Source organism: Diadema antillarum, unplaced genomic scaffold (assembly GCF_040938485.1).
Source record: "Diadema antillarum isolate AM-2024a unplaced genomic scaffold, OU_Dant_1.0 seq00001206_RagTag, whole genome shotgun sequence".
In the NCBI taxonomy this organism is placed as follows: domain Eukaryota; kingdom Metazoa; phylum Echinodermata; class Echinoidea; order Diadematoida; family Diadematidae; genus Diadema; species Diadema antillarum.
The window spans coordinates 693,958-714,178 of NW_027271999.1; the positions used below are offsets into that span (position 1 = coordinate 693,958).

At 39.2% G+C, this 20,221-nt stretch overlaps 1 protein-coding gene across 1 annotated transcript in view; it reads right to left on the bottom strand.

Moving 5' to 3' along the window:
• LOC139744733 (tight junction protein 1-like) overlaps positions 1–20,221 on the bottom strand; it is an 86,097-nt gene that overhangs the window by 56,497 nt on the left and 9,379 nt on the right. The window contains exons 2-3 of the mRNA XM_071655156.1: positions 5,137–5,390; positions 905–932 (exon numbers count right to left, since the gene is read on the bottom strand). Coding sequence (XP_071511257.1) covers positions 905–932; positions 5,137–5,174 — 66 coding nt within the window. The 5' untranslated portion in view covers positions 5,175–5,390. The remainder of the gene's footprint in view (positions 1–904; positions 933–5,136; positions 5,391–20,221) is intronic.

Sequence of the window (20,221 nt, forward strand, 5' to 3'; positions counted from 1 at the left end):
CCATTTCCATTCCAATCCTTATCTAATTTGTACTATGCATCTAAAAAATATACATGTTTTCATCATTTTGTTTAAGACTCATTATCACATGTTGTTGATTTGTTGATTTACATTTTTGCAAAGATTACAAATATGTTCTACTTATACACTGTAGGCCCTATATAATTTTTTTCTGTTTATTTGATGGAAATGAAAATAAATTTGAACTTTGAACCTTGAAAAAGAATTTATCCAGTTTCTGAGCAAATCATCACTGGGCTCAATAGGAAATGAAACATTCACCAGAGATGCTAATCATTTTGACACACATAACATGACCGATATATGTCAGGTGACCATTTATATCCAATTCAAATTCATGCAACAACATGGGTTGCTACATGGAGTATCATTTCATTTCTCTGACTGACATAACCCTACAGCTGCAAATCAGATATGAATTATAGCATTGTCATTGGTAAAAGATTCACTCTAAATTAATGATAAACTGGTTGTCATCAGAATATTTGTATTTATATTTTTTTTTAAAGTCACAGATATATCTGGTTACTATGAAGAACAGTATTGTATTTGACCATAAACTTCAATGTAAACTGATCAACCACTGTTAGTTCAAAATCTAGGGGACCTTTGGCTTCAATGCTTGTTTGAAATATGAATCATGTGCACATATACGACATCACCTTAACCCACTCCCAGTCAGACTCCAAAATTCCCCAAAGACTTTGCACTGCCCCACCTAGTTATCATGAGCTAAGGGTTGAGAGAAAACATGGTCGGCAATCTTAAAGGATAACCCTGATAGGCAAAAAAAAACAACAAGAAACCTAGAACCTATCAGCTACAGCTGAAATACAAAGCATATAATCCCAGTATCGGCAAATGACAAAGAGAAAACACTCACCTTCTTTTTGCTGGCGCTGTCATAATACCTGCAATAGGGAATAAGAACAAAAATAAAACATTATTTGATAAGTTGTCTTGATGATGACAGATGAGAGGTGGAAAAATTACAGATGCTTGCAAGATATGGAGACAAATGTGTTGACGAAAAATATGTGAATAATCCCAATCACTACTCCAGTCCCTAATTGTGCTTTTTGCTTTGGGGAATTTTTTTTAAATCTTATTCACTGCTTCACTCTTTTTCATTCACTTAACCTTATTAATTAAACATCACTACAGTCTGCAGTCCCAAATTATTGTGTCTAGATACTGCTTCTGGGAAAACTTTGTCACTTTGCAAGAAAATTACATTTACAACAGCGTAGTTCTGTTTGCTATTAGCATTTTTGAGAGCAGTATACAAAATCATGTCGATACACTGGATTGATATAATTTGATTTGGAATATATGTACAGTTGTAGATGCCATCCTTCTAATGATTAGTAAAGAATACAGCATAGGGCCCTATATAATCTGGTAACAACATGGGGATGCTTTTTTATTGAGTAATATCAAATACTGTACCAGCAGTGGATTTTGCAACTGCAAACTCATATTTTTACTACACTATGTCACAAGAAACTATTTCTGACAGTATTTGAGCAGATAATTCTTGCTAAGGAAATGAAAAATATCTCTGAATGTATTCCATAACATAATTCCATCACCATGATGCAAATTGGCAAAATGCCAGCATGGCATCATTCAAACCTTGTAGATATTCCCATTTGGAATATCAAATTGTCGATGACACTTTGCAGAGATGCTGTATTGGGAGCTTGGGGCGCAGATTTCCAAATTTTGACTTTTCAGAGAGAAATATGTGAGGATGCGAAACTGCCAAGTCCGAGTTGAGTGGGAAGGTCAGCTACGAGCTGCTCTTGCATTCCTCAATGTTTGAGTTATTACTGGGACTGCATAAACCAGATAACTCTCCCTCCTTCTCTCTTACTCACTTTTCTGACCCAATTCACACTCGCAAAATAAGGGCATTTTCTTTGAGACTAATATCTCACACCAATGATTAATTTAGAAGCACTGCTTTGTTTCCCGACACAATGTCCTTGTCCCTTGACTTTTTATGCCCTGATGTCACTGACATGCTTCCATGATTCCTCTTCTTTTATATGAAAGGAACTTCATTTCCCCCACGACACTTCACTTTCAAACTTTATGTACAAAACAGCAGCAAGAGCTGCATACTGTAAGCTGTTATATTCACATACAGAATTTCCGTGAATGAGGAGATCACAGACAGATGCTGTTTTCACGAATTTGCACCGACGCAAATCGTAAATGCACTATTACCACAGAGAATGGCGACATTTTTTGCATGTTGTTAGATTCGCAAGCCAACATAGAACATTGTCCGGAGGACATCCAGACAGGGTCTGTTACTACTGCAGGGCATCTCACTAGCCTGCCCTTTTCATGGGCACTAGTTAACTTTAAAACTGATCTCATTTTGTGAATGTTAATGAGGTCTCCTCTGCCCGTCCCCCCCCCCCCCCCCCATTAACAACAGATAAACACACTTTTTTTTTTCTCATGTTACCATTTTGACAGGGACACTCCAATTTTGATCACACGAGGACTGGAGGTGGCAGACTTTAGTTAGGTTCACACGCTGTTACTAAACTTTAAATTTAGGTCGAAAACTTAAGTCTCGATGATTAGCTTGTAGTAATAAGCACCATGTGGACACACTTGAAAGTTAGCAATCTCAAAGTTTAGTCAATGATTAGAACCAAGAGACATCTTACGGTTAACACTCTCTCCATGAGCCATGGGGGGGGGGGGTCCCTACTCGTAGTTTTGCTCCCTGTGGACACAATTATCAACGAGCTTGTGAGTTAGCAAGACCCACGCTTCTCGTTCACATCCGGGTCAACCTCCAGCTGTGCTAATCTGTATAGGCATACTGAGGTCATCGAGCAAAGACTATCTGCACTTCCAGTGTTATCATCGAGTGGGATTCGCTCGTAGGTTGTAACTTAAAGTTTATGTGCCACATGACCCCGTGCTGTGAATTCATGAGTGGAGCTGATTAAATCATCAACAGTTAAGTTTTTGACCCAAACTTCAAGTTTGGCAACTGTGTGTGAACATAGCTTTCGTCGGAGAGGCTATGAGAGGGAAGTTCCCTAAAGATGTCAAGAAAATGCCAGGAATGACTGCCATTCCAGCATCCTGGACTAAACCGGGATGAAGAATCTGGAATTCTCTCAGATTGGTATCTCAACACTCACACGGCATTCCCATTAAACAATGCAATTACTTCACGGATCTGTCATATGGATATATGATACTCCCTCTGACTACAGTGTAGGAGTCAAAATGCTTTCATTTTCACTGGGTGACAGACTGGCTTTCTTTTTGACTTGCACTTCCACATGACAGCTTCTATAAAAGTCACCTTTTTCTTTGAGAGCCTACTTTACAGTTAGACATGTAAAACTCTGAAGGTCTTTTGTACAAAAGTAACATTTGTGGCAGTTTGTTATTCCTCTTATCAGAGAGTTCTTGCTTTTTGTGACTTTTCTTAAATCACACTGGAGAATGGCGCTGGCAGAATCATACTGCATCGATATATTTTTACCTTCCACATTGTATGTTGTACATCGTATGATGAACGCAAAAATTGAATGAACCAATTGGATTAGATGGGTCACTTCGCTGCTAAAAACTGAATTTCAACTGCAGTTTAGATTGTTAAATTTCAAAGAGCAACTTTCACAGCACCCGTACATGCACAAGTTGTGGTAGCTGCTTTCCAAAAAGCACTTAGGCTGTCTTACACTCATCATAGTGGCTAAAAAGTATTTGTGTCATATCAAAACAAACCTTGCATTATTCATGTTATCAACATCATCCATTACCCAACAACTGCATTTACAAATAGGGTTGTTTTTTTCTCCAGACTAGGAAATATATGGAGTATTCATTTCAAAGAAAATAAACACAAAAGCCAGGGAACTGAATCATTGCTATGTATCTAAACAAACAATGCACAAACACCATTACATAGCTTAAAATTGCTTGGTGCATGCAAAGGTCTAGGGGGCAAACTATATCATCATAACAAAAAAATAATGTAATACACTCATGATTTTCTTTTCATTGCTGACACAGTTCTACCAGTGGGACTACACTCCCTGTCTAGCCACAAAACACCAATGAATGGGAACTCAACAGTGTTATTGAAATTTTACCCAATATCTCCTATCACAGAAAATATGAAGCTTTGTCATGGGGGGGGGGGGGGTGCGATGTATCACCCCAGGCATTTTACTTTGTCTGTGATGAATGTGGAGTAATATCACGTTAATGCACGTTGTGCAAAGCCTGCTGTCATACGTACATGTATGGCAGCCACTCCTTTACGTATTACCGGTAATCGCTTTCATACCGATTAAGGGCACATGTCAACACAAACAAAAAAACATACAAAGCAATAACCTCACTTTGATAGTCACTGGCAGTGAGCATTTATGTTAATTCGATTACCTGAAGTGAGTCCTTTACAGGGGATTACACAAAGACCAGTATAAATTTCAAGATGTTTTAGCAGGTGAGTATAAAGAATCAGGAACAATCAATTACGCACAACCACAAAGATATGGAAGAATATCATAACACATAAGGTATACTATTAATAAAATGTACTTCATAATAAAAAATTTGTCTCATATAAGAGAACTCTTTCTTGTTCATTTTTCCACCACTTACTGCAACAACATAATTATTTCAAAAATGCCCTTGAGCAAAACTTTCATCTGATGATTTCAGATAGTCCATGCCCTTTAAAAAGGAGGGAGTGTCTCCATAGATGGCAGCATGCTGGATAAATCTATTCTAAACACAGGAGTTAAAGTACATTGTATCTCCCATTCGTTTGAATCCCAGGGTAATGCACATTACATTCACATTGATCTACAATGGGAATCAATCACTAACATGATTTGAAAGCTACCGATCATTAAGCATTGAGGCAGTTGTGGCAAGGATTGCACATTTACCATATCAAATAATGCACAAACCCTGTAAGCTAGGGAGCTTGTTAAAGACCTGGGGACTCACAGTTGGTCCAATTGACTAAAGTAATCTTTATTTGCTACCTGATGGAATACATTTGAAAACCATGAGTAGCCCCGGATATGCTCAAGCTACAAGAGGATTGTACAAACTTACCCATTTGTGGGCGGAGTGACAGAGTAGCCGGTGTCCATACTTGCTCCTCACCTCTTTTGCTCCCCTCCTTCACACACACTCTTCCCTCTTTGTTTTCTTTCCTCTCTTTTAATATTTTCTTCCCCCTCCTTTCTCTCCTTCAAAACAATGTCCGATCAATAACGCTGTTTCTGTGAAGCACGCCCTCTCAGGTCTGGAAACCCATTGATGCGGAGTCGCACCAACTCCTGATGAGAATGATCAGCGTTCTCCTTCTGAAATGAAGCACAGAAAGACAAACAAACATGACACACTCATTGATTCAGAAATAATTCAAGCAGATATTGGTACACCCCACGTCTTATCACCAATTCAACTCAATCCCCCACATCAATAAACGTTTTAAGCAGGTACGTTTTGTACACTGTAAAGTTACTGCCGATATGCCGAACACACTTCCATTGCCATGAACATGCGTAATATTTGACATATCATACATTAGCAAATATCACTCAACTCATAAACTGTGCCAAAATAACACCATACCAATGTGTGGCATCCATACCATAGATTGTGACTAACTTTCTATTGTATGCACGTGATGGTTGCTGACAAAGATCCAACACATGAAGCTGGCAGCATACTATCACGTCGTTATTACTGCTATTACCACATTCGCATTGAATAAAAAACGAAAACAAACAATCCACCATTTTCTTTGTCCACACCCTCGACATCTTTCCCCCCCCCCCCATCTTCAAATTCAGACTCCATATCTCCATGTGTCCGCTATGACTGACAGCTCACAATCCTAGTCTTAATTGGTGGTAATTCAATCACACGGCCAAGTATACGATGTTACAGGCCTTAGGCTGGTCGTCTGGCAGACGTTCCGTTCCCACTCCTAAATCACCTAGTCCCTGGCATGTGTGTGTGTGTGTCTACCCACGACAAGTCGGGGAGATCTGATATAGGCTTGAGAGTGATGACAAAACAACCTCCAGCGACTGAACAGCTGAGCGCTATAAATAACTCAGAATAACATCATAGTCATGTCCCCAGATGACCCTAGTGGTTGACCCAGCCGTCCAGGGAATCCATTTTATGATATCTTCTTTTTTTTACCTTTGTTATTCCCGCTTTGTTTTACACTGCCTCTCCATAATGCATGTATGATGGCCAATTAACATTTATTGACCCTCTGTCGGTATCCCCCGAAGCAAAGGGGAACACAATTTGCGCTTTCTTTGAACGATATTGCACAAAATACGTGGGGCGGGGAATCACATTTGAAAGATGAGTGTATGTGTGTGGGGGCAGGAGAGAAAGAAGCCAGAAGTATAAAGACTATGCGAACATTAATCATATACAGTGTGACTGTCACGCACATTAATATGACTATAAGCAACGCATCTGTTCACAGTTCATACACCGAAAGAGGAAAGATTTTGGATGCCATCTTTCACACAAGCACACGATCAGTATCATGTGAGAGAGATGCTTCATCCAGAAATAGTGGGAAAAATGAGCGTCTCATCGGACAACACAGTGATCTACATTATTACATCAGAGCACACAGGGAGTGGGATTACATGCTCACTACTGCTGCAAATACCTGTTGCCATTATTGAGACGTACCTACGTATCATAAATGGTATGCAAATGCGAGCATTAATGGGGAAGGGACACAAGAGAAAGTTCATCTATTGCTGGTATCCTATGAGTAACTACTTTCACCAGTGAGTACGGATCCCCTTCAAAAAAAAAAAAAAAAAATCAAATATTACAGATGGTTTTATAGCGTATTGTCTGTGATTTTGACAGGTGCTATAATCAATGTCTTTTAATACCCAACTTCCTACACATTGTAGCACAGTCTACATGTTCTGTAGGCCCTATGTAGGATACCTAGATAGCATTTGATAGCACTAATATTGTATGGATGATTATTTTCTCCACTGAAGAGCAAATCAAAGGGCTAGATTTATTTAAAAACTACCTTTGAGAAACGTATTCTTTCGAGCTGATTTTTTTTTTGGATCTATTTCATGAATTCCAGCATTTCATACGTCAGTATAACCCTATTTCACTCTGAGTATGACAATGGGCATAGCATTGACTCTCTTGCCATTCATTTCAATCAAATGTTGCCAGAATTTAGCCTTATTTCCATGCTGTATTTTCATTCCACCAGCCATAAATATCTGGGCAAATATAGACAAATTCTGTTCAGAGTCTAGAGACAGTAAATCAAAGCTCTGCTTTTCCCATTGAAAACTCTTAGTGAAAAAAAAATGCATTTCCTTGGTTATACATCACAATAGGTAATTGATATTTGCTCAAAATAAGACACACATTATGTACATGCACAAAGAAGTTGTAAAAATATGAACAGTATGAAATACTGTAAAAGTAGGCATTTTGGCATGAGTGATTTTTTTGTGCTCAGCCGGGTAAGATAAGTTTCGTGTGTTTTTAATTCCCCGGAATCAGGACAACTACTACTGGAACATACAAGCAAAAATATTCATGTGCTTTTTATTTTCATAGTAGTTTCTTGTTGCCCGAAATGCATGAAAATTTCAACAGTGCAAATTCTCCACTTTTGATAGTAGATCTATATAAAGACAGTCATGCCACTTGCGGCCTGGCAACCAGGCTAAACCCACACTGGGCATCCCCTACCCAACCACCACCATGATATACAGCCACGCTCCGTGGTAACAGCGTGGTAGCAGCGAGCTAGAGTGGTGGATGTTTGACAGGCAACAGGTGCCAGCTGCATCCCATGGGAGGGGGACGCTGACGGCTGACCTGGACTGATGCTGCCAGATTGTAGGGGAGCAGCAAAAACAGCAGCAGCAGCAAGCAAGCAAGCAAGCAAGCAGCAAAACATGAAATATGTTTTCTCAAATGCAAAACATACAGACCCAGTTTTTATAGAATGTGAAAGGCTGAGACAAACAACTTTAAAGGCCCATTCACACACAGGCATTATGTGCGTACATGTGTGGAACAGACTGGTATAAAAATACCTGGTGTGAATAAGGAGAGATTTAAACAAACAAAAAAAGAAAAAGACAATAATGTCCAAAACAGGTTGCAAACACCAGTGTCACTGGTAACATCCAGAGTAAACTGTTCTCATGCTTGTTCTACAGGATCTGATAGAGGAAGACAAAATTATGCAAGAAGAATGCACAAAGTACACTTGTAGCAGCTCGAACAACAAATCAAACATTTCATGATTGAATCCTAACTGATCAAAATGAATGACAAGTTAATGAAGAGCAGGCAACATGATATATTCGTGAATGCTACGATTTTTTTTAGTTCCTCTAGAAAGAGACACCGAATGATGCCTCCCATCGAATGCTGTCAAGAAAGGGAAGTGTGTCCTTGAAATTTCTCCAAATATGATTTACAAGTTTTGTTTAATTTGGAATGGTGTCACTATTGAAGCAAGCACAAAATTAATACAGCAATATGATCTGTACTTCTAAAATTGCGACTGGTGTCTTCGAGCAAAGACGCCCATGATCTACTTCATACACCCCAAGATGTAGAGTACATGGGGGGGGGGGGGGGGGAGTAAAGCCTTCAAACTATTGAGATGCTGAGCAAATACTTTATTTTTTCATCTTTCTTTCCGTGGGTGAGCAGGGCCCCGTTGCTAAAACTTTGCGTTTAAATGCAACTTGCAACTGATTGTCACTGGCCAATCAAAATCATTGTTGCATGCATGTCTTCTTAATAGGGCAGACCCTGAGCCAATCAGAATGGTTGTTTCAAAATTAGCAATTATTTGCAATTGATTGCAACTTTCTTGCAACGGGGCCCTGTTCTAAAAAAAGAAGTAAATGTCAGATAGCTTTCTTTCACTAGAAGTTCAGAGTCCATAAAGTGATGAGGAAGACAGTATTTCTTCCTTTTCTCTTCTATCTATAGGCCTATAAAGGGAGCTGCTGACTGTTTTGTGAACGACGTGATTAGCCTATCGAGCTCCTGGGGCCCTGATGGGAGTACACAAAACAGCAAACATCCAGGGATGCGGCACAACTAATCCGCGGCGCGCAATGGGGAAACGCGTGCCGACGATATCACGTGTCTTTATCGCCGAGGAGCAGATGTTGCCAGTACCACTGGTGAGCAAACCCGCTCCTTGTAAAAACCTCCTGCTTTAGCACATCAACAACAAATGTGACAACTCTGTCATCTGCACCTCTCATCATATACTAAAATGTTCTAAATATTTGTAATTATGCGTGCAATCCCCTTGGATGCTGTTATTGAATACAGATTTCGGAGTCACTTCCTTACAATCTCTTGAACTGCTCAGTATCTGAACAATGTTTACAAGCTCCTACTTGTACAGGTCCACATGTTGGGTATTATCACTAAAGACATAATGTTCTCCTGCTGTGTATTAAAATGAATTCACCCCTCCCTCCCCCTTCCCCTCTCCCTCCCCCTCCCATTTTCAAGTTGTCAACAAGAAAGGGGGCCATCATAACTCTGAGGATAATTATATCATGTAGTTGATGTGTGGCGCTATTCTCCAGGTAGCTAGCCTGTATATTTGTTAATATATGATAGCATTTAATCTGTCCCCAGATGGTAACAAGTCTTGTGGAAAACAATTTGAACACTCACATTTTTTCCCCAAAGGAGCGATTACTTTGGATTATGTTACAACTGTATATCAAGAAATTATGTTCCTACCCCAGATGTAGACTTTGTAGGTGATCACTGTTTGAAAAAACAGAGAGGAAATAAATGTCTGAGAGGGAGAGACAGACAGACAGACAGACAGATCACAGACCAACAGACAAGTGAGGGAGAGAGGAAAGCAATGTTTACACTACTGTTACAAATCTTCTGGTAGAAAAGTGATAACAAAACAAAGAGGGAATGTAAACAAATGAGATACAATGAAGAAAGGAAGGAATAGCACTATATAATCACACTGGTAATTGAAAAAAAAAATGTGTGTGTTTGTTTGTATAAACATGCATGCCTGTGTAACCATTGGGGGCAGATGGGGGTTTGAGATCTATGTTCCGCTTTTGTACAGCTTTGCTACTGATCTTCAGCATCAAATAAAATTCTCACATGCATGCTGACTATATGTACATGTATGTTTCCACTTGAGAATCGGAGCAGCATTACCCTACATGCCACTGGACCTTGTGACATTCTGTGAAAATGAAACCATTAAAAGAATGCTGCTGAAATCTAAAGTGAAATATGTAACTGATCTGATTTACAATTCTCAATTTTGTCTAGGCCATAGACAGCAGTGTTGGAATAAACAGTGAAGTTTACAATGAGCATGGTGATCTGGTCAAGGATGTGGGGACAGTGATAGCATGTGTGTCAAAACTTCTGTATGCTTGACTGTTTGTTCCATCCACATTAACATCATTTTAGAGCTCAATAGGTAATGTTCTAAAATGTTTGACATTCAGTTATTATTATTTTGATCAGTGTCTCTGGAACACTAGGGTAACACTTGTCTCATGGCAGGCATCCTGTAGCATCCACAATGTTTCTCCTGTGGCCCAGCGTCAACTCTTTAACTGCAGGCCTTTAAATAACAATTACCAAACCCCAAATCCTAAACCCAGCTAGATCTGGCCAGGTAAATCTACCCGTTTATTAACGATCCATGCAGGGCTTGAAACCACAATTCCCATGAATGGAGCTGACACAGTGGTGAAGTACATGGAGCAGATAATCTCAGGAGACACTTAATCTCCCCTTATGTTTTCACATTCCAAAGTCACATGGGTGACTTATCTCCCAATGTGTACTGGACTAATGAGCAAGAGCTAGTGGAGGTTTGTAGCGCAAGCTATTCCCCACTCTGTGCAGAAGGGGATCGACCCTGGTACAGGTATCCTTTAATACATCACACACTTGTAATCCCCTAATCAATGGAAAGGACAGATTCCAGGTCAGGCCGAGGTTATTAAGCACTCTTTAATGGTCAGTTCAGAGCAGACAAGCTACTTGACATTGTGAGGTAAATCAATAAAACTGGCCTTGTCTACCACTGTGTGGCAGACTTTGGTACAAGGCCTATGGAGATGTCATTTTCAGGAACTCATACCAAGGAGCTGAAGCTCCTTGCTCATACTAAGGACCATTCTGTGCCATACTCAGCCTGATATAAATCAAAACTTTGGAAGCCACACATGAGTCATGGCCAACCATTTCCCCGCTTTTACAAAAATCTTCCTTGGACCAGAAATTCTCAACATCTATCATATGCCACTCATCCGCACAAGTTACATGATGTCTTTGTAGTTGGGATGATATTGATAGTCAATTCAGCACTGTACATGCCAAGGGGGAGATGGCTAACTTTTTTCTTGAAGAATCATGATACACATTTTGTACTTTAATATGTCTTATTCCTTCAAAGTGGTCTACCATTGAAAATTCAACAATTCATGAAATTTACTTAAAGTCACACTTTTGTAAAATTTCATGATAAAAAAAAATATAAAATACATGCAATAAATTATACCATGGATAACAACCACTGATTTATAAATGTAATACAACAACAAAACTTTATCACATGGTATTGGTACATTGTGTAATTATCAAATTCACAATGTGTCTAATTATTATTATTAATCATAATGTGATTTCACTATGCAGACGCAGATTCAACTATTGATCATTATTATCAGCAATCAGCAATCCACATGTACCTCCTTACAGTGTCAGCAATATTTTCCAATCATGCTCCCTGTGAAGATTTTTTGTTTTGCTTTGGTTCCACGCAATACCATTGATCATGTGACCGAGGCAATATGACAACACACAGATGGGGCCGTGTTAATGACTAGACACTGATAAGATACCCGTCTGACTGAGTCATTTGCGGCTTATTCTCACAACCTCACCTCCACATCTACGGTGTATACTCTAGCGACTATCGCTTGTAACAAGGCAACACATTTTCAAACCTTGGTTGGGTTAATGATTGACTTCCATAGCTGGCTGGAGGACCGGTACGTGACACAAAATGGTACACGCAACTCTCAAAACAAAATTTCTTTGGGATTACAATACGGGGTAACACTGCCTTTGAGGACTGATACTATCGCATTAATTGTACACATTGTAAACAAGACCAGGAAGCAACACATGATATGTAGGGGCCTACTAGCCAGAGAGTCTCAACACACCCATAAAGCAACGTGTCCTAAAGCAAAAGGACTGAAGAGATTTTTGCACATGATCCTTCACTGGAATGTGACCAAAACAGGTCAGCTAGCTGTATTCAAAACTTTTCTGATTCTGCAAGACAGACCGACTAGTGGAGATTGCAGATCTGTTTCACTTGACTTCTTTCTTATTCTTTTCTCTTTTTTTTTTTTTGGTAGTCAAGATACTTTCGTCTCACTACTTGGGTAGTGTGAGTTCAGTGACTTCCATCATGACTTAGGTCTACTGGCATGTGGCCAGATTTTAGCTATCACCTCTGAAAAAAAGAAAAAAGAAACAAGTACAGTACTCAACTCGAAAGTGTAGTGAGTGCATATGTCAGCCCCCCCCCCCCAAAAAAAAAAAAAAACAACAACAACAACTTCATAGCCTACCTTAAATAATGATATGTATAGCAAGGATGATAACAATAAAGATGACAATGATAATAAAAGAACACACTATTTGTACAAAGACGAACTGGAAATGGAGTTAATGTTTTACTTCCATCTTCAGCTTTGCACTCAGAGAAAACTTTAGTGTCTTTACAAGCTCCATCAACCATGTGGAAGATCCGAGTTTTTAGAAAGGGCTAAAGTCCACTAACGGTAAGACTCAACCCCCCCCCCCCCCCAATCTGTTGTCACAAATTCTCAAACACACTATTAAAAGAAAGCTGCCCATTTCAAAAAGTGTTACAAATGTCTTGTGTGGTTTTCTCTTTTTTAGACACATTTACAGCAACAAGCAGGAGAATCAAAAAGATGACTTACGTTCAGATGGTGATCCTTATTAAACTTCAGAGTTACATGTACATGTAGCTAACTTCAGAGGATTTAAGTTCTTGGGATGGTACAGTTTCAGTTGAGAGATGGGGATTCGGATTTGAACTTACAAGATAGTTCGAAACAATTAATTTAAAAAATTTGACAGAATACAATTCAACAATTCTAAGAGGAATCAAACTTTTATTTGATGAAAATCAGTTTTGAAATGATGGAGAAATTATAAAAAAGTAAAACAAAGTCATCCTAATAAAGATGGGACCAACCCTTTATTAATACCTTTTAGATTGTTTGTCTTTTTCCACAGCCAACAAATTAATAAACATTGAATACTTTTTACAGTTATAAGCTCTTTCATATTTCATTGTATGCAGGAGGTACAACGCTTGCTGGAAGTTTTGTAAACTAGATAAATAAAGGTTATGAAAAAAAAAAATCTTCTGTTGACATCAGCTTGTAGCATTGCTTTCTCACATGACTGGCTGCACAAATCTCATACTCACTGGGATAATGTTCACATTCAATGTGCAATCAAGCATTACCCAAGAAATCTGAGAAGTCATTACTACCACCGCATAGAGCTTTACTGTTTCTTTTCGCAGCAGTGCACTTCACAACCCAAACAGTCTGACTTTACCCAGGAGTGGCCGATGAAAAGGTAGGTGGTGTAAAAACAGCAATCAAATCTGGAATTTACAAAGTCAATTTCTTTACATCTGCACCTATTTCACATCAATACCAGTACCTGTAAAAAGCTGCCTGCACAATACCCTGGAGCCTCTGGATCTCCCCCCCCCCCCCCACCATCATAAGCCAGAGCTTTTCAAAGAAAGGACAGGTTCGTCTTCACACCTCCCCAAGAAACAATATTGAACTAGATTGTGAAATTGGGTGTTCTTGAGAGCCTAATACTCTTTCCAGACTGACTTTACTCGTCGGCTACCCATTCAAATCCCACTGATTCCACAGAGAGATGAATACGTGACCAACCAATGTCAGTTCACTCTAAGCATTATGTCCCTTGACAGCACAGGTTGATTGTGGCAGTATGCACAAATTTTGTCGGTGTTTTAAATGATTTGACAGTGAGCATTCTGACCGAAGTCTGCTGATAAATCTGTGCTTAACAATCGCGAGTTCCCCCTGGCGACGAGGTGGGTAATTGCTGCTCAAATTTTCACGAGCGTTTCTTGGGTACTTCAAGTGGAGTCAAACCAAAGAACTTTATGGACTAAAGAATGTCAGCCGGCGTACCTGCTGAAATCTGCCCAGTATGAAAGAGGGGTACAACTCGGACCTGTTCCCTTGCAAAAGACTCAATTTAAGTGTGTAATAGTATGTTCTAAAACTGCACCTACCATTGCAACAGCCATATAGCTTTCATGGCTTCTTGTTGTTTCCCTGGTACACTGTAGCTACAAATGCATCAAAAAGCGGAAGTAGGTTCTCTATGGTGTTAGAGCATTCCAAGCCCTTTACACAATGGGGTAATTAAAGAATGAATTGTGTTGGATAAACATGTAATGAGGATAAGTATGAAGAAGATAAATTTTTAGATCTAGATGATAATACAAGAAGGCATCACTCGGAGGCACACGTCATAGAATTTGAAATTCACAATGACTATACATATGTATAATAACCTATTTCTCAAATGCAGTCCATACTGCCCATTGACACCTTTGCCTGATATGAATGGGGGGGGGGGGGGAGCAAAGTATTACTTCTATCAAGTTGAATTAACTCTTAACGTGCCATGGTCGCCGAACGGCGACCTTAGTCCTGACGTGCCATGGTCGCCGATCGGCGACTAAGAACAGCGAGAAAAGCATTGATCATTTAAGTTCTTGTGGTACCGTAATGTGTTACACCAAGCAACTGCCAATGATATGTACTGGTAGCTGATTAGCAAAGCCATCGCTTCCACTAAAAATATGAGCATGCTTACATAGGAAAATTTTGAGTAAATACATGATTTTTCAGCTAGATGTATTTTTTTCACATCGGGAAAATCCGCAGCGGGCGCACCCTCTGCGAGATGTGTATGGATCAAAAGTCTCATAGGTAAACCACACGTGTGTATGCTATTGACTCTGCGTGTATTGTCTATGCGGTTCCACTCGCATTGTTCCGCTTGGACGCTGTCCTGCGGGAAGCTGCTTTGATTTTGTCCCTCAAAGAGGGTCAGCTTTCGTTCGTCGGTCAAGTATTTCATCCTTTTGTTTTGGTGAACGTCACTAATCGTCCCCACGCTAGCATAGGAATTGCGCGTGGACAAAGGCCTGCCGATTTCAATAGAGTACGCCCGCCCGCGGTCCGCGTAGACAAAAGGAGGATTAGCAGGTTCTTCCTTCTCAGGTGGACAAAAGACACTATTCCAGGGCCCGGGACAATTACTTTAGTTTCAAATACAGGATCTGGGACTAAAGGACTCAGATTTGGGAATGAATTACTGAGGCAGAAAGTGAAATTGCTAAGACAAAATAAACTGCTAGTATCTTTGGAATCATACAATTCTAGAAGGCAATTTTGTTATCATTTGAAAGAGGAAATGTTGCTCTAAAACTTTCTCACAGAGTCAAGGGAGCATTCCATTGAAGAAAAAACAAGACTGACTCTTTTTTTCCATACTACACAAAAATTTCTAATAATTTTTTTGATGTATCAAATATTTCTGCAATATTTCAGATTCAGATAGATATTGTGGCAAACTGACTGCATGACACCAAAGAGCAAACATTTCTTGATATATGTTGTGTAGAACTCAATTCAAAACAGTCAATAGTTTCAGAGATATGGCAGTTTTAAATTTCATTGTCAGTCCAGTTTCGAAACGTTCTGGCGTTAGGTAAAAACCTCTGGCACGTTAGGGGTTTTGGGCCTGGCACATTAAGAGTTAAAGTCTTAAAGGACAAGTTCACCTTCATAAATATAAGGATTGAGAAAATGCAACAATGTTAGTAGAACACATCAGTGAAAGTTTGAGGAAAATTGGACAATCGATGCAAAAGTTATGAATTTTTTAAATTTTTGTCTTGGAACCGCTGGATGAGGAGACTACTACAGCTTGTGAGTCATATGCGTACAACAGTATAAAGAAAATGTAAAAGAAAATTCAACATATTTTCACTTTTTTCGCATAATAAAAGAGCACTTGACTTGCCTCTTTCTAAAGGCAGGGGGAATAATATTACCCATAACATTTGTCGGTAACGAGTCAGGGGAATGTATACTTTTTTCAACAGATGGAATTTTGTGAAATTCTCTTTATATTTTCCTTATATTGTTGTACGCATGTGACATCTAAATTATTCATACACTGCAGTAGTCTTCTCATCCAGCGGGTACTGCACAAAAACTTCAAAAATTCGTAACTTTTGAACGGATTGTCTGATTTTCCTCAAACTTTCAATGATGTGTTCTACTAATATTGCTACATTCTCTCAATCCTTATGTTTATGAAGGTGAACTTGTCCTTTAAATGATGTGTCACATACAAAGCACTTCATGAAATCAAATTTCAGTGGTAACAACAAATGGGAAATCGAACTGCATTGATATATTGATGCTGTAACATGATGACCTCCAATGTCTAGGGTATTTTTACTATATATACTAATAAATACTAATGATAACGACAAAACTAATAATAATAAAAGCACTGTTAAGGATAATAATAACAAGAATGACAAGAATAATAATAAAAATATGAACATCAATAATCTTAATACTACTAAAAATAAAAAATGATAATCATAATATTCATAATAACATATCTCTCTCTATGGAATGCTGACATTTGTTACTACTTCCTCATCTTAGCCCATCCTTGCATACAACTGAATCTCCATTTTAAAAACGAGCTAGTGCAACTGAATATGGACAACAATATCTAGCCATCTTGTCAGATGGAAAATAAACAAACAATAATGTTGTTTTTTGCTCATCATCCACTTACATGAATGATTGCAATGTTTGCTATATATTGACAATTCTTTTTGCTATTACTGTATACTCTGTTCATCTTACAATATATCATCTACATTATGCACTTGTTAAAAAAAAAAGAGTAAACAGTATACATTATGCTTTGTTGACGAATGAAAAGGAAATTTGAATTGAATTTTTAAAAAAGAGAACATGAACTGAATGTCAGGTAAAACAAACTCGACTTGAATACAGTATTGTAGTCTAGGAGCATGACAGTCAGATCTTATACCATACCATATCCCTTGTCACATTTTGTTCTTTGTGTCAGAGCAAACATCGTTTGCGTGCAAGTTAGGGATCATTCCTCACTTTAACTACACATAAATGTCCCTTTATTATTTTCTTTCATGCTGCAAACATACAGTTGTAGACGTTGTGATGTGATGATATCAGCTGTCGTAGGGTAATATCCCATGATTGTAACATATCCATGTCTTCTTGCCTCTGGGCATGATTAAAATGATAATAGCTAGTCTATACCTTTTGTGCATGTGTGCGTGCTGCCCATGATTTCATTTTTTTTTAAGAACAGTATCTGTAGCATCATGCTACTTGAAATTCCCTGCGTTGCTGCTGATGGTAAGTGACTTGTATGCTGACATGCCCATTCAAACTTTTCTATGAGTAATATGTTTTCCACATTTCCAAAAAGCGGAACCAAAGTAATGAGGGCGACAATTAGAAGTTGAAGGAAATCTTCTAGACTTCAAACCTTAATTAAGAATGGATCTTTGTGCATCGCTGTGTCAAATCATAAGGTTACACAGTGCTACTGTAGCAGTCCTTCACATTGCATTTGGTGTCTGTTTGTCAGAAACGCCATGGCTTAGTCATCAATAAAATCATCAGTTTGCATGGTCCACCATAATTAATATCTATTCATATAAAATGAAAGTCTGCATGGCCGGACAAGTAAGCAGAAGGGCCCTATATTCATTTTTCCCACCATGTTTTACCACCAGTGTCTTTCTGAAAGTGCTAAGAGATATAAGACCCCGTTTACAGTGCGGGGCTGGGCCGAGCCGCGGCCGAACCCAGCCTCAATTGCGGGGCGGAACCCCACAATTTTGTCCGTTTACACTGTCAGGCTCGGCCGCGCTTTTACTTCAAACCTTTCAATATTTTGTCTTAGTGGCGCTCTGCTTGTAAACAAACGCAATTTGGTATAGTCTGGTTTTCAGACCCTTTGCCAACTGGATTCCGTGGCGATGAAGTCGCCATTTGGGCAAAGGCCTTTGCCGAAGGAAAAATCCTTTGCAGGACAAAACCACCTTAAACTATACTAGTTTTCGACGTTGAGGGGGTTAATATCCTGAATAACGAAATAGTACGGGCAGAGGGTTTGGAAGCCAGACTAAAATTGGCCGCGCATTTGGCCCAGTTTACATTTACACTGAGAAAAGGCTGGGCTCGGCCGCGGCTCGGCCGTGGCTCAGCCGCGGCTGAGACCACCTCCAGAGCGTGGCCAAATGCGCGGCCAATTTTTGCCCCGCATTTGGCCTTTTGCGCGTTTACACTGAAATTAAGGTGGGCTCGGCCGCGGCCGAGCCTCGCACTGAAAACGGGGTCTAAGACAGCACATTTACACTGCATACATTACAAGCACAACCACTAAACTCATCATTCTGCAGTGAAAGCTCCTTTAAAACGGTATTGGTTCAATGGTCCCAGTATTGCAGAAACAATATTAAGCACTTCACATACACCATTAATCATTTCTTGGTTCTTCCTCTTCACAGAAATCATAGGCGTGCTACAAATATTTCATTCAGCACATTTTTTTTTAAAGCAAAAACTGATATTAAGCAAAGTCTTCCCTTCCCTGGAGGTGTACTTTAAAAAATACTATTGCTGTGGTTAAACTGTGAATGTAAGCCCTACATACTCTGTATGACATAAAAGCAGGCTATTATCATATATGGGTCTCTTTTTTTCCCTTCCACCAACAATGTTGCATCTATGGAATACACATCAAAAGAGGAAATTCTTCAAAGATTAACCCAATTTCTCATAAATGATAAGGGTGCAGTTTGAAGTACGGGTATTCCATTCGAGCTCCACTATTACAGCAAGGATCCCTTATTTGTACAGTGTGTAGTTTATCCTCACATCAGTCTGGCTTTTGTCCAAGTGCATGATGCGGTTGGCATCAGAACGATGAGTGTCACTTCTCAAAATTTGAACAGAACCATGTAGGACCTATGTCGCATTTGTCTTTTAAATAATCTTCGATATGTACAGATAGAAAAGGAGCATCATTTTATTGTAAATTTCACTGAGCAGGCTTGCAGTGACCGATAAAAGAGGAGTACAAAAAAAAAACTCACCTCCATATACTATCATTTCTGCTTGTTATTTCATGAACTTGCTGGAGAGGCTTAAAATACTGCAGTTGACATATTTTTTCCTGTTATTCCTTCACAAACCCCATAGTGCATTTTAAGGTATCTAAACCTTGGACAATAAGTTTTGACTTTCAGGCAATCCATTTTACCTTTAAAGTTTGATATCACCATTTCACCCAGATTCCATGTAACCCCCTGAAGTGTGAACAGTGAAGCAATGGACTCATCGGGGTAGATAATGCAGGAAGCAAGCAGGGGGGTCCTTCACACACAATATGTACAACGTGACATCACGTAGAGTAGAGCGCTAACAAGTGATTTAATTGTCTGCTTGCACTATTCAAATGCTCTTAAATTAGATGATTCCAAATGGGGCAAATCTCAGCTGAATGCAACACAAGTACCAAGTACCACTTCAGTCCAATCAAAAAAGGGGTCCACATCCTACCTTCCTCCTGAATCCCTACCCTCACCGCAAGCGGAAGTCTGCCCAATTGACGTTGGCCGTATGAAACTGGGAGCTCTGAATTTAGTGCAGGGTCGGTAGGCCATCAAAATACCACAACAAGAATAACAGGTGAGGTCAAGGGAATAATTTCATTCTTTGATATGAATGGCTATAGAATTCAATGCTCTACTGAAGTTCTACACTTCTTCTTTTTTTTTCAATTTCAGATTCCATCTCGGACATCAAAAACAGCATGGCTCAATGTCTCTAACCTGAATTTGACACCAAAAAGTTCTGCATTTCCTAAATTCCTCAGT